Source organism: Lactuca saligna, chromosome 6 (assembly GCF_052625555.1).
Source record: "Lactuca saligna cultivar CGN05327 chromosome 6, ASM5262555v1, whole genome shotgun sequence".
Lineage (NCBI taxonomy): Eukaryota > Viridiplantae > Streptophyta > Magnoliopsida > Asterales > Asteraceae > Lactuca > Lactuca saligna.
Window position 1 is genome coordinate 111567343 of NC_136422.1, and position 13169 is coordinate 111580511.

At 35.2% G+C, this 13169-nt stretch overlaps 3 protein-coding genes across 3 annotated transcripts; all 3 read left to right on the plus strand.

Moving 5' to 3' along the window:
- Positions 1-278: 278 nt before the first annotated feature.
- Positions 279-944, plus strand: LOC145002819 (uncharacterized). Its single transcript, XM_078962011.1, has one exon. The coding sequence runs from the start codon at positions 279-281 to the stop codon at positions 942-944; it is 666 nt and encodes a 221-aa protein (XP_078818137.1).
- A 199-nt stretch (positions 945-1143) lies between these two features.
- On the plus strand, positions 1144-1494 carry LOC145002820 (uncharacterized). The gene has a single exon (XM_078962012.1). It carries the CDS (start codon positions 1144-1146, stop codon positions 1492-1494), a length of 351 nt encoding a protein of 116 aa, XP_078818138.1.
- An 8285-nt stretch (positions 1495-9779) lies between these two features.
- On the plus strand, positions 9780-10469 carry LOC145002821 (uncharacterized). The gene has a single exon (XM_078962013.1). It carries the CDS (start codon positions 9780-9782, stop codon positions 10467-10469), a length of 690 nt encoding a protein of 229 aa, XP_078818139.1.
- The last annotated feature ends 2700 nt before the right edge of the window (positions 10470-13169 follow it).

The following is a 13169-nucleotide window of genomic DNA, read 5'->3' on the forward strand; positions in this document are numbered from 1 at the left end:
TCGAATATGATAGGGCAACGTGTTGTGTTGCCTGCAAGTGTCATCGGAGGCCCATGTGACATGCGGCGACAATTTCTTGATGCCATGACTTTAGTTCAAGATGACGGGAATCCTGACATATTTCTTACAATGACATGCAATCCAAATTGGCCGGAAATAAAAGATGAGTTACTCCCTTAGCAGACAGCTCAAGATCGACCGGACCTTGTGTTAATAGTTTTCGTGCTAAGTTATAGGATCTTAAGAAACAACTCTTCACGAAGCACGTCCTCGGCGTGATGGGTGCGTATGTTTATGTCATTGAGTTTCAAAAGCGGGGTTTGCCACATGCACATTTCCTATTGATAATGATGCCTCCATATAAGCTTACTAATGCAGATGAGTACGACAAAATAGTATGTGCTGAAATTCCAGACCCGATAAGGCATCCTAAAATGCACCAATTGGTCGTCTCACACATGATACATGGTCCTTGCGGTGGCTTAAACTCTGACTGTCCTTGTATGAATAATGAGCAAAAGAAAGGTCATTTTAGATACCCTCGACAATTCAATGCAACCACCATACAAGGAAAGGACTCTTATCCCATGTATCAAAGGAGAGATAATAGTATAGAGGTGGACATACGAGGAAATAAGATGGATAACAGATGGGTGGTCCCGTATAACCCAAATTTGTTGATGATGTTTAACTATCATATGAATGTTGAGGTCTGCTCGAGTATTACCTCTGTGAAATATGTGTTTAAGTATATTTACAAAGGTCATGATAAACAAGTTATCAATATTGATCCGGATGGAGAACCTATTGTTATTGATGAGATAAAACGGTTTCAGGATACACGATATGTCTCGCCTCCCGAGGCAATATGGAGGATTTTCAGCTTCCCACTTTCTCAGATACACCCTTATGTGATGGATTTGCATGTACATCTCCCAAACTAACAGATGGTTAGGTTCAGTGAGGATGATACACTGACTAGCGTTGTTGAAAATGAGGAAGATAAGAGATCAATGTTGACTGCGTTTTTTTCTAGAAAATAAAGAAGATATTCATGCAAGAGAATATAAATACAAAGATTTTCCTAAAAAGTTTACGTGGGATCCGAATTCACGTCATTGGAATCACCGAAAACTAGGATTAATGCGAGGTCGTTTGATTTCTACTAATCCTGCTGAAAGGGAGCGATACTACCTTCGCCTACTTTTATTGCATATTAGTGGCCCTACGTGTTTTGAAGATCTCTATACGGTGAACAACGTAAAACACCCAACATTTCGAAAAGCAACTCTTGAAAGAGGGTTAATAGAGTCTGATGATGGTTTATCACAATGTCTTACAGAGGCTTCTTTCTTTCAATTTCCTAGTGCTCTTAGAAGGTTGTTTGCAACGATATTGAGTTTTTGTGCGCCAGGGGATGTTCGTAGGTTATGGGATGACCACTACAATGCTCTTTCAGAAGATTATAGGCAACAATATGGAAGTGTTGAATGAGTCCAGAATATGATCCTCACTTACATCATGACATTCCTACAATCTATGGGTGACGATATTGATAATTTTGATCTTCCAAAGATAAATCAAAATGTCGATTTAGATTTTGGAGAGTTTTTCGTGATGTACAAGAAGAATGCTCTATAGTTTTAGAACCTGAACATTTACAAGCCCGAGATTTTCTCAATCCTTAACAGAAATGTACGTATGATGAGGTAATGCAGCATGTCCATAATGATATTCCAGGAATTTTCTTCATAGATGGTCCCGATGGAACTGGAAAAACGTTTTTGTACAAAGCTTTACTTGCTAATATTCGTTCATGTGGTCATATTGCACTCACAACCGCTTCTTCGGGTGTTGCGGCTAATAATATGCCATGGGGGAGAACAGCTCACTCGCTCCAATCAATCTTGAAAATAACTCGATCTGCAAGATTTCAACACAAAGTGGTACTGCTCAACTACTTAGGACTGCAAAAGTAATCATTTGGGACGAAGCGTCTATGGCTAAAATACATGCATTGGAGGCACTTGATCGTACAATGAAAGATATCACTGTTGGGTTATGAGCATTCTAACACTCCTAAGTGTACATGCAACCCTAAATACCTTGGATCTATGTTTTCTCTATTATACATGCAAATATGAACATCCAAGGTATTATCCTAATCTAGCATACAAAATAATGGATATAACAAGATAGAATACATACCTCATTGATAGTGCTTGTCTTCATGAAGCTTGAGTGCTTAGTGCCCCAAGTGTGACACCTCAAATGGTTCACACAACACCATAAGCACTTGGAATAACTTGAGAGAAATTAGAACACTTCATGAAATCGGTTAGCCCTCTCTAGAATAATCTAGTAACCGATTTTGGGAAGAATAATATCTTTATATAGTGTTACAATTAGGGTAAACCCTAATTGTCATGACTTTCCATTTCCTTGGATCCATGGGTTCAAATACACCATGGAGCATCCATGGAGCATCATATGGGTTTTGGCCCAACTAGATAATCCATGGAGCATTAGCCCACTATATAAGTATGGATGATTTACACAATCAACCCATATATTTAATTAGTCTTCTTTTGATCACTTAATTAATCCTAGATTAATTCTTGATCAATACTAATTAAATAATCTTATTATTCTTATTATTAATATACTAGAACTTATAATATATTAATAACCATAAGTGTCTTATTTCTCTCATTATAGTCTATCCAAGTGCATGATGCCATGCAACCCAAATGGACCATGCCGGGTCGGGTCAAGTCTTACCAATTATAGTTATGGACTTAGACATTAATCCAACAGTCTCCCACTTGGATAAGTCTAAAACTATTATTGCGTATGACTTCAGGAACCAACTAGCAATCGTAGCTCTCAAAAGCTTCTGTCGAACTCTGACCTTGTAGATGAACTCTGATCTTTGTCAACGACTTGTCCATTAGATAAGGGATCATATATTCCTCCATTCTAGATATCATATAGACTGAGACATGGATTATAATCATTCTCTCTGTCCATTTGCTGTTTCCCGATTTCCGATTTATGACGACTGACTAATTGAACAAATCAAATCAGTCCTGGCCCAGCCGAGCACTTCCATTTGTCATCATCAAATCATCGAGGGGCCCACAGATATCGCTTTCATCCTGAAGGTAAAAGGAATGGATAAACTTCGACTCATATGGCTTGTTCTACTACTTGTTGAATCATACACAAAGACACGTTTTATAGCACCGAGTTACCAAATGCAGTTTCGTGCAATCAATGTACAACCAACTCATAGTAACAACTCATATCTCTAGGTTTGAAGAATATAAGATATTATCGTCTCATGATCACTCGTGATAAAATCCATGAAGTGATTCCAATGAGCGCGGGTTGAATCCAATACTCAGAACTTATGAGCACTCATGAGTGTTGTAGCCATTTGTCCAACAACTTAGACCTCTACAAGCCAACTCATGACAGTCTTAATTCATATCTACTTCCAACATATGACCGACTGTGAATGGTTTGAATAACTTAGTCATTCCGGAAGAATAACCTAGTTTATTTGGGAAGTCAAAACATGCAAAGTGAAACACAATAATAATTGAATCCAATATGGTCTCAGAACTTATGAATATAAATAAAACTCCTTTTATTTATCACCATATGATTACACATTATTCATTGTATATTGTTTCAGCTATCAACATTATTCTTGAATTTAAAACAATAGTTGTCCCATGCTCCAAGCATGTACACTATGTTTTCTAAACAATAGTCATGCCATACACCAAGTATGCATACTATGTTTGTCTATGATCTTTACTTTGTGAACTAGATCAATTGAACATAATCTTCAATGATTCTCTTTTCACACTCCCAAATCCTTACTGCAAATGCAAGAATTCCAAATTCATGTCATTTACTGAAATCTGTTAGATTCTAAACTTATATGCACCGATCCTCTTGTAATGATTATGCACAAAGTCAGAAAGACTTAACAACAATCATTACAGAGCATTCCAAAGAAGATCAAGTGCTTGGAACCATCCTTCTTGCATTAAGTTTCCTTAATCTTACACAGATTGAAAATTCTAACTTTGAAACATTTCCAGATTCCATTTTGACTATCACTTCTGAACAAGAGTTGCCTCCTTACAGATTATGTCAATATGGTCCTTCCAGAATTATCACTACACTTCCAACTGTCCTTGAGCAACCAATCTTTGGTAAACCTTAGATTGTCCTCGACAATTGTTTAATCTTTTTAGTCATATCCAGTTCTAAACCTTTTCCCTTCTTAATGCCCTAGACATTCGGAAATTTTTAGAAAGGATGAATATAGCACATGTAATCGATCCTATATCCGAAGCATATGGGACACGATTCACGATGTCTCACATAAAGACTAAACCAGTCTTTTGCTATAACATTTCCATTTCAATTTGCCAAGTTCTCATAATTCAGATTATGAAAAGGGATGCCGTAATCATAATCGAATTTAAGAACGCAAATAATGGACCCATATACAGAATTTCCTTATGTTGAGCCATTCCAACATGAAATTCATATATATCCTTGACTAAATGATTAAAACCTCACGATCTAAGCTTATAGATTTGAGATGAAGTATAATTTCCTCTCCCTTAATTATAGCAAAACAACTCTTTCCCAGTTGAAACTTTTGTTTTCTATAATTAACATTGCTAACTTGCGATACTTATCGTAATTATCATGCTCCCACTAACATGATGATTATTAGCATAACACTTATGCTCCCACTAGCTTTGACATGTACTCAGAAAGCTCGACTTTTAGAAATCAATACTTTATTGACTTTCTGACCAAAGTTCAGATTTCTGATACTAGATTGTTTTGATAAGACTTTATCAAAAACATACACCTTACCTTAGATAGCTCATGGGTGTGTCAAAACAATTTTAAGAACTATGAAAAGGGATGCCGTAATCATAGTCTTGATCGTTTTGACCTTTGCCATTTCTCACAAGTCCAAGTTAGTGTGTCGGTAAACCACACACGCTCCACTAACGACTTTGAGAATGCAAACATCACAATTGCTATCTAGCTAAAATCTACTTAGTGAAAGTGTTTCCTCACCATCATTTTCATGAATCGGAGAGAAACCTTATGACACTTAGATTTAATGGTGTATGTGTTCTTATCCATGTGAATTGTCAAAACCATAGTCACAAGACAAGGATAATGACAAATCCAAACTCATATGGACTGAACTCAATCTTAATTTCTTGCCACCTGGCAGCTCAGGGCCTACCATTGCTTCCAAGTTGTTGTGCAACACATTGAGAGCTCTAAGAACTCATATGCAAAGCCAACTTTAACTGGAATGGGCACATAATATGTCAACACGATAGGTTATAAACCTTAAGTCGTGTGCTAGTGAAGAACTTTAGGTTTCATTCTTGATTAGTTATTGAGACTTTCAAGACCTTTAAGACTCCCACTGTCCTCTTGACATATAAGACTCTCTTGTCAGATATTCAAGAGATAGTGTGGATTCTAATCAAGACAAACACTTCACACAATTGGCCTTAGTTGGTCTTTGTTTTATCCAAAACATCACAACTTACCAATTTCAAATGTACAAGAGTAGAAAACTTTTACTCTTACATTTGTCAAGTGTTTTAAACCTTCTTTAAGACATGTCACTCAAATTACAATCTTGGAGTATGACTCTAAGACTTGTATTGGAACGAAGTATGACTCATCTTCTTGATTTAACCATTTCAACAATTTCAAGATCCCTTCTTCTTAGTCATAAGAATGCACTAAGATTTCCTTAGAGAACTAATTTTGATATGGTTTCTTAATCATTGAGATGATCACAAAGCTGATATTAAAGTACTCTCCCATCTTTTCAGATTTGAGAAACTTTTATCCTTCTGCCTAATTTGATTCTTCTTATCCGCTCTGCTATGCATTGGAACCTTTTCCAATGTCTCAGAGTTACACTTAAGCTTGTAAGTATAATCATATTTACTAAACTCTAGTAAAATATGACGAATAGCCTTATATCTTTTGTGGTGGACTTAATCAGTTCACATGACTATGTACTCGATACCTTAGTCCATTACTTGACTCACACATCCATGTGAATAAGTAATTAGTCTTAATTTTTCCAATACTTGAAAAGTTCTCATTCATCATGCTATACAACTTGTATGATTCCAAGTCCCGGTCCAATTGAAACTTGGGTGATGAGAATCTTTCCTTTATTTGATAAATTTAGACATTACCACAAATGAAAGAATCAATTTCATACTTCCACTCTTGCTATTAATGGAATCGTATAAGCAACAATTTTTCCTCAAATGCCATTGTAAGGTTATTTTAAAATAAATATAACCAAAGTTTTTTTTTATTTTAAAACTATGCGGAAAAACTTATCCTTACAACCCATATGAAAAAAATTGTTGTTATCTATTCCTTAGCAATATCTCATAACTCCTAAGAATTAGCTCAAGAATCCGATTTTTTCAAACTACGCGATAGAAATCCATCTATGCGATTAGATTCAGCATATTCTTTATTTAAGTTCCTTTACTTTTCTTTGATTCTTAAAACATTACCATGTGACCCAGTCACATCATGTATCAGGAATCTGAAAATAGAAACTTAATAGAGTTAGATTAGTGGACTTTTACCTGAAGTAGAGTCAATCTTATTGACTTTAACATCCTTAGGTAAATTAGGCAGCTTCGCAACTAATGACCCTTACTTTGACAATATAAACATATGGACCCTTTGATAATGGTACACAGGACTATAACAGACTTAGCTTTTCTCTTTACCATTTGTTCAACCGAGTTGACTATGGCCGATCCCTTTCCATTGGGAAGAGAATGCTTTTTTTTGTATTTCCAGTGTCACCATTGTCAATGTCCATAAAGTTTCAGGAAGTTGATCTTAACAATAGATAAGATCATTAAGGGTCTTGTCATAGTCTATTTCATAGGTGTCCCAAAGGAACTCACTATGTGACTTAGAAAGTGATTGAACCACCAACTTTCTCAAGACATTGACACCCTTCTCTCCCGGCTTGTCAATATGTGACTACATCTCCAAGATGTGACCACACCAAGACCTTTACTTGCCAATAGGGCTCGAGTGACTTTAAACTTTTAAAGAACTTGTGGGTTAGGGAGAATAAGTGGAGGAGGAGAGAGAAGTATGATATCCATGGGACATCATCTTCATTTAGGAAAGCTTGTTTCAAGAGATTTGGGAAGATCATAAATGTCTAAACCAGACATCTTTTTGGGAGATATTCAAGATAGTTGATTTTAAAGTCCTTAATATGACACCCAATATGAAATATTAAGGCTAGGACCCAACAAACTATTTTATAACTTAGAAGAGGTATGCCGTAATCCAAGCTATAAAACAATTTGAAGGTAGGTGAATGACGATTCACCAATTTCCACCAAGATAAACGAAATGTATTATTAGGTTTTAATTGGATTTGAAACTCCTAGATCTTTTGAGATTCATTGAACTGTTCAATGGCATGTTTCAATCTTGAGTGTGCCCTTCAGGTTTTGTGACTGGGATGCCGAGGATCACAAAACAAGGTGTGAAGTAACCATGCAAATTACTGGGTACCCTTAAGTGTTTACCCCTCAATCGATGTGCCGGTTAACCACACACGCTCCATCGATACTATGATAAACATTAAGTTACCCTTTGCCTACCTTGTTAAATACGAGTTAGTGTGCCGGTTAACCACACACGCTCCACTAACCGACTTAAACAAAGTGCAAAGTGTAATTTCATGGATTAGCACCTTATTCACATTTTTCTAAGTAACTAAGATTGGGTATTATTAAAAGTTTAGTTACTTAGTATTTATCATTAATACTTTTAATGAAGGGAGAATTATAGTCATGTCAAACCCGTTCGGCTAACGACCCTCCACCAGTCAAGCGAGCGGTGGGTGAGAGTGAACACCCATTAAGTTGCCATTTTATAGGCAACAACCTTATACCCACCTTATAGACCGGCTTCGTGAATGAGGCGTACTAGCGGTAAGACCGACTTTACTCTTATACATATAAATATTATTAACTTATAATATTATAAAGTATAAGGGTTGAATTTTAACTTTTAAAATTCTAAGGGCTAACTTGGAATTAAAGTATTCATAAGAGAAAACTTTACAAATTCCAAAACTTGAGGGCAAGTTTTGAAACTATTCAAAACTAATTAATTCCATAACTTATGTATTTAAAGTAGTTTTAATCCAAAAACTCTTCAAGTTCCATAACTTGTGGACAAATTATGGAAGACTTTAAACTAATAAAGAATTAATCTTTTCTTTATTTTATAACTTATGGAATTAATTAAGGTTACATATTTTATTTATTTATTTATTAATGAAGTGACTCTTGAACCTCCATAACTTAAGGACAAGACTCTTCATCTTTTTTGTAACCTTTGCCAACTTTATGAGTTTTATGAGTCTTTAATGTGACTCTTCATGTAACTTAAGGATAAGTTACACAAACACATTTTATACTCAACTCTTAGATTAATTTGGATTGAAAACAACTTTTTTCACTCAACTTTTCTATCAATCTAAGCAACTCATAAGAACAAGATAATTCAAATCAAACTTTTTCATGTAATTAGTCTAACCTTTAAACTAATACAAAACATGAATCTATTGACAATTATCTTGAAAATGGATTAGCATGAACATTACCACATTTAAAAACAAGTTTATAAGTTCAAAACAACTTAGGGTAATGTTCCTAGTCCATTTCTAGCCAAAAACCTCGAAGATATGCTGTCTGGGGTCCAACTCGTCGAGTGCATGAACACAACTCGGCGAGTTGGATGCATTTTGCCTTGGACTCGTCGAGTCCCTTCATGGACTCGGCGAGTCAGCTGGGCTGACAGCATCAAAACTCGATTTTTCAGCTTCTATTGCAGGTATAACAAGAAAACAAGCCTAGGCTCTGATACCACTGTTGGGTTATGAGCATTCTAACACTCCTAAGTGTACATGCAACCCTAAATACCTTGGATCTATGTTTTCTCTATTATACATGCAAATATGAACATCCAAGGTATTATCCTAATCTAGCATACAAAATAATGGATATAACAAGATAGAATACATACCTCATTGATAGTGCTTGTCTTCATGAAGCTTGAGTGCTTAGTGCCCCAAGTGTGACACCTTAAATGGTTCACACAACACCATAAGCACTTGGAATAACTTGAGAGAAATTAGAACACTTCATGAAATCGGTTAGCCCTCTCTAGAATAATCTAGTAACCGATTTTGGGAAGAATAATATCTTTATATAGTGTTACAATTAGGGTAAACCCTAATTGTCATGACTTTCCATTTCCTTGGATCCATGGGTTCAAATACACCATGGAGCATCCATGGAGCATCATATGGGTTTTGGCCCAACTAGATAATCCATGGAGCATTAGCCCACTATATAAGTATGGATGATTTACACAATCAACCCATATATTTAATTAGTCTTCTTTTGATCACTTAATTAATCCTAGATTAATTCTTGATCAATACTAATTAAATAATCTTATTATTCTTATTATTAATATACTAGAACTTATAATATATTAATAACCATAAGTGTCTTATTTCTCTCATTATAGTCTATCCAAGTGCATGATGCCATGCAACCCAAATGGACCATGCCGGGTCGGGTCAAGTCTTACCAATTATAGTTATGGACTTAGACATTAATCCAACAATCACAGGGATGATGCTCCCGTTTGGTGGAAAGATAATGGTTTTAGGAGGTAATTTCAGACAAGTGATGGCGGTGGTTAGACGTGGAACACGAGCACAGACTGTGGATTCTAGCATACGAATGTCGCCTCTTTGGTCTTCAATTATCAAGTTGCGGTTAACTATAAATATGAGAGCACTATCTGATCCATGGTTCTCAGACTTTCTATTACGTGTCGGTGATGGAGTTGAAGAAATGGTGCATGGAAACTTTATTCGCATCCCTGATGATATGATAATTCCCTACACTGAAAAAGAAAAGTCATTGCATGCTTTGATTGATGCAATCTTTCCATCTTTTGAAATTAATAGATCTGAACCGGATTATATTATTTCGCGTGCAATACTATCTACAAGAAATGATAGTGTCGATGAGATTAATGATTATTTGATCGGCCGATTCCATGGAGAAGAGATAATTTACTATAGTTTTGATAAAGCTGTGGACGATATAAATAACTTCTATCTCGTGGAATTCTTGAACACGCTTAGTGTTAGTGGTTTGCCCCCTCATTACTTAAGATTGAAAGTTGGATGCTCGATAATACTGTTATGGAATCTCGACCCGTCAAAGGGATTATGTAACGACACCCGATTGATATGTAAAAGTTTTCAGCACAATGTCATAGATGTCGAAATAGCTGTTGGTCAACATGCTTGAAAGAGGGTAATTTTGCCAAGGATTCCTCTAAGTCCGTCTGAAGATGACCTGTTCCTGTTCAAGCTTAAAAGAAAGCAATTTCCAATTCGATTATGCTTTGCAATGAAAATAAATAAAGCTCATGGACAAACAATTCCAAATGTAGGAACTGATCTTCCAGAATCGGTTTTCTCGCATGGACAACTTTATGTGGCATTATCCAGAGGGATATCACGTGCCACTACAAATGTATTTGTGAAGCCCGATGAACAATTCAACGGCAGTGAAGTCTATACGTCAAATGTCGTGTATAAAGAAGTGTTGCGCGATCAATAATGATTAGCCAATCATGTGTTCATATTCATTTTTAAAGAATCTCAACTTTTCATTTTTAATTCTTTCTAAATTCGTTTCTTCTAGCATAACTCTTATTTATGTGTAGTAAACTATTTGCGCAAAAACACTAATCCTATATACGAAGTAATTTCTGGAAAAAAAAAAACCACACCTGGCACTTGAAGCGGGTAGACGGCTACTATGTATATATATATATATATATATATATATATATATATATATATATATATATATATATATATATATATATATATTGCAAAAAAACATTAATGTAAGATGAAGATCATGGTGAAATTTATAAAAACACATGGATGTAAATCAACGTAAAGAGATCAATTTGAAAAAGTTTAGACAATTACAATAAATATATGATAGCGAACGATGTAGTATAGTGAGTTTAAGTACCTAAGTATATATATACCATCTAGAGTATATTAAGTTTTCTATATATATATATATATATATATATATATATATATATATATATATATATATATAGATATATATATATATATATATATATATATATATATATATATATATATATATATATATATATATATATATATATATATATATCAAGGTTTTAAAAATCGTTCGACAGTTGACTAGCGATAAACGATTAATCAGACTCGGCGGGGATTAATCAGCGATTAATTGGGGACCCTAAATTATTAATAAAACTATTTAAAAATTTAATATTTCCTAAAAAATAAGTATTTGGAAATTTTAAATTTTGAAATTTTGAAATTTTAAAAATCTTAGTATAATGTTTTAAAACAAGAAAGCTAAAACTTTTAAAATTTTGGTGTAATATTTGAAAATTATATTTTTTTTACAATTTTTAAATATTTTCCGCCTATGACCGCCGAGAACCGTCAAGGCCGCCAAGGACCGCCAAGCATGAGTTTGACCGATTTTGAACAATTTCCGTCAAACACTCTAATCGTAATCGGTTCAAGGCTACCAAGTGATTAGTCGTTGATTAATCGGCCGTCAAGGCCGATATTTGCAACACTGATATATATATATATATATATATATATATATATATATATATATATATATATATATATATATATATATATATATATATATATATATATATATATATATATATATATATATATATATATATATATATATATATACGCCATGTGGCATCTTCTCATTGATGAGATATAAATCTCTAAGATCGTTTAGATCTTTCACAGGTTTGGCAAAGCAATTTAAGTAAAGTAATAAACAAGAGATGGAATCAACAATATGCTTAATGATTCAAATGATTCAAGCCTCAGCAGAGCTCGACAAAGAACTTCCGCTATAGAGGCTTTAGGGTTTACAAGATAACAAAACAATTATGACTATATAATTATCTCTAGAATCTTACGTACTAAGATGCATGCAGGCATCTATAAATACTCAAACCATAACAAAATAAGTCACGGATGGACAGGCCCAATCCGGATACAAAATAAGGCCAAGAGACGAGCCCAAGACGCAACACCATATACCCAACAATCTCCCCCCTTGCGTCAATTGGGGCGAGACCTCACTTCGGCTTGCTTGCACCTGCGGCACCGGCTTTCTTCACGGTCTTGAACAAGCATGGAATAATAGCCAGAAGTGTTTGTTGGAAGTGAATATACCAATGGATCATGTCGTTGAAGTATTTCTTATCACTCTCCGAATTCTGCTTGCACCGATTGATGATTCCCAAAACATGCTCCAAGCAGGAATTGGTGTAAAGATGTTTGTCAGCCAAAGCAAATAAGCATTTCTGACCTTCTGCCCTGGTGAACATGATTGAGTTTCATTTTGGGTTAATCTTCCCCATCTGCATTCTATTTAAATCACTTGCACAACCGACTGGAGTGATAGTAGGCTTCTTTCTAAGGACATTTGCAACTTCTTGATCCAACTTGGCAACCTCCAAAATATAGCACACCAACATCCTCTTGAAATGATCTATGATCGGACCATATTCCATTTCATTGATGAGAAGAATGTTGTGCAGGATTATCTAGTGATGAGGATTTAAATTGGGAAGATCAGCTAGAGAGATGGAATGCTCGGTTTTGTTGGATCCCCTCAAGACCTTGAATCTGACATTAGTGAAGTTACCCTCCCAAACGGGTTTGAGGACCCAAACATTGATAATCTTCTGTGCGCTCCACGTCTAATACTGAGGTTGAGCTGTCCTCATATAGAAGTCTATAAGTTCCTTATCAACCTTCGGGTGAGGATGAGGGACTTCACCTATGTGGGCGAATGCATGGAAGATAAAAGCTTTTCTGGTCAAGGGCATGTCAAATTGGGAATCCACCGAATTCACCCGGTCCAAAGAGATCACAGGTTCAAGCC

Bases quoted from the DNA above. Each gene is read 5' to 3' on its own strand.
- LOC145002819 (XM_078962011.1), top strand. From the start codon at position 279: ATGGGTGCGTATGTTTATGTCATTGAGTTTCAAAAGCGGGGTTTGCCA.
- LOC145002820 (XM_078962012.1), top strand. From the start codon at position 1,144: ATGCGAGGTCGTTTGATTTCTACTAATCCTGCTGAAAGGGAGCGATAC.
- LOC145002821 (XM_078962013.1), top strand. From the start codon at position 9,780: ATGATGCTCCCGTTTGGTGGAAAGATAATGGTTTTAGGAGGTAATTTC.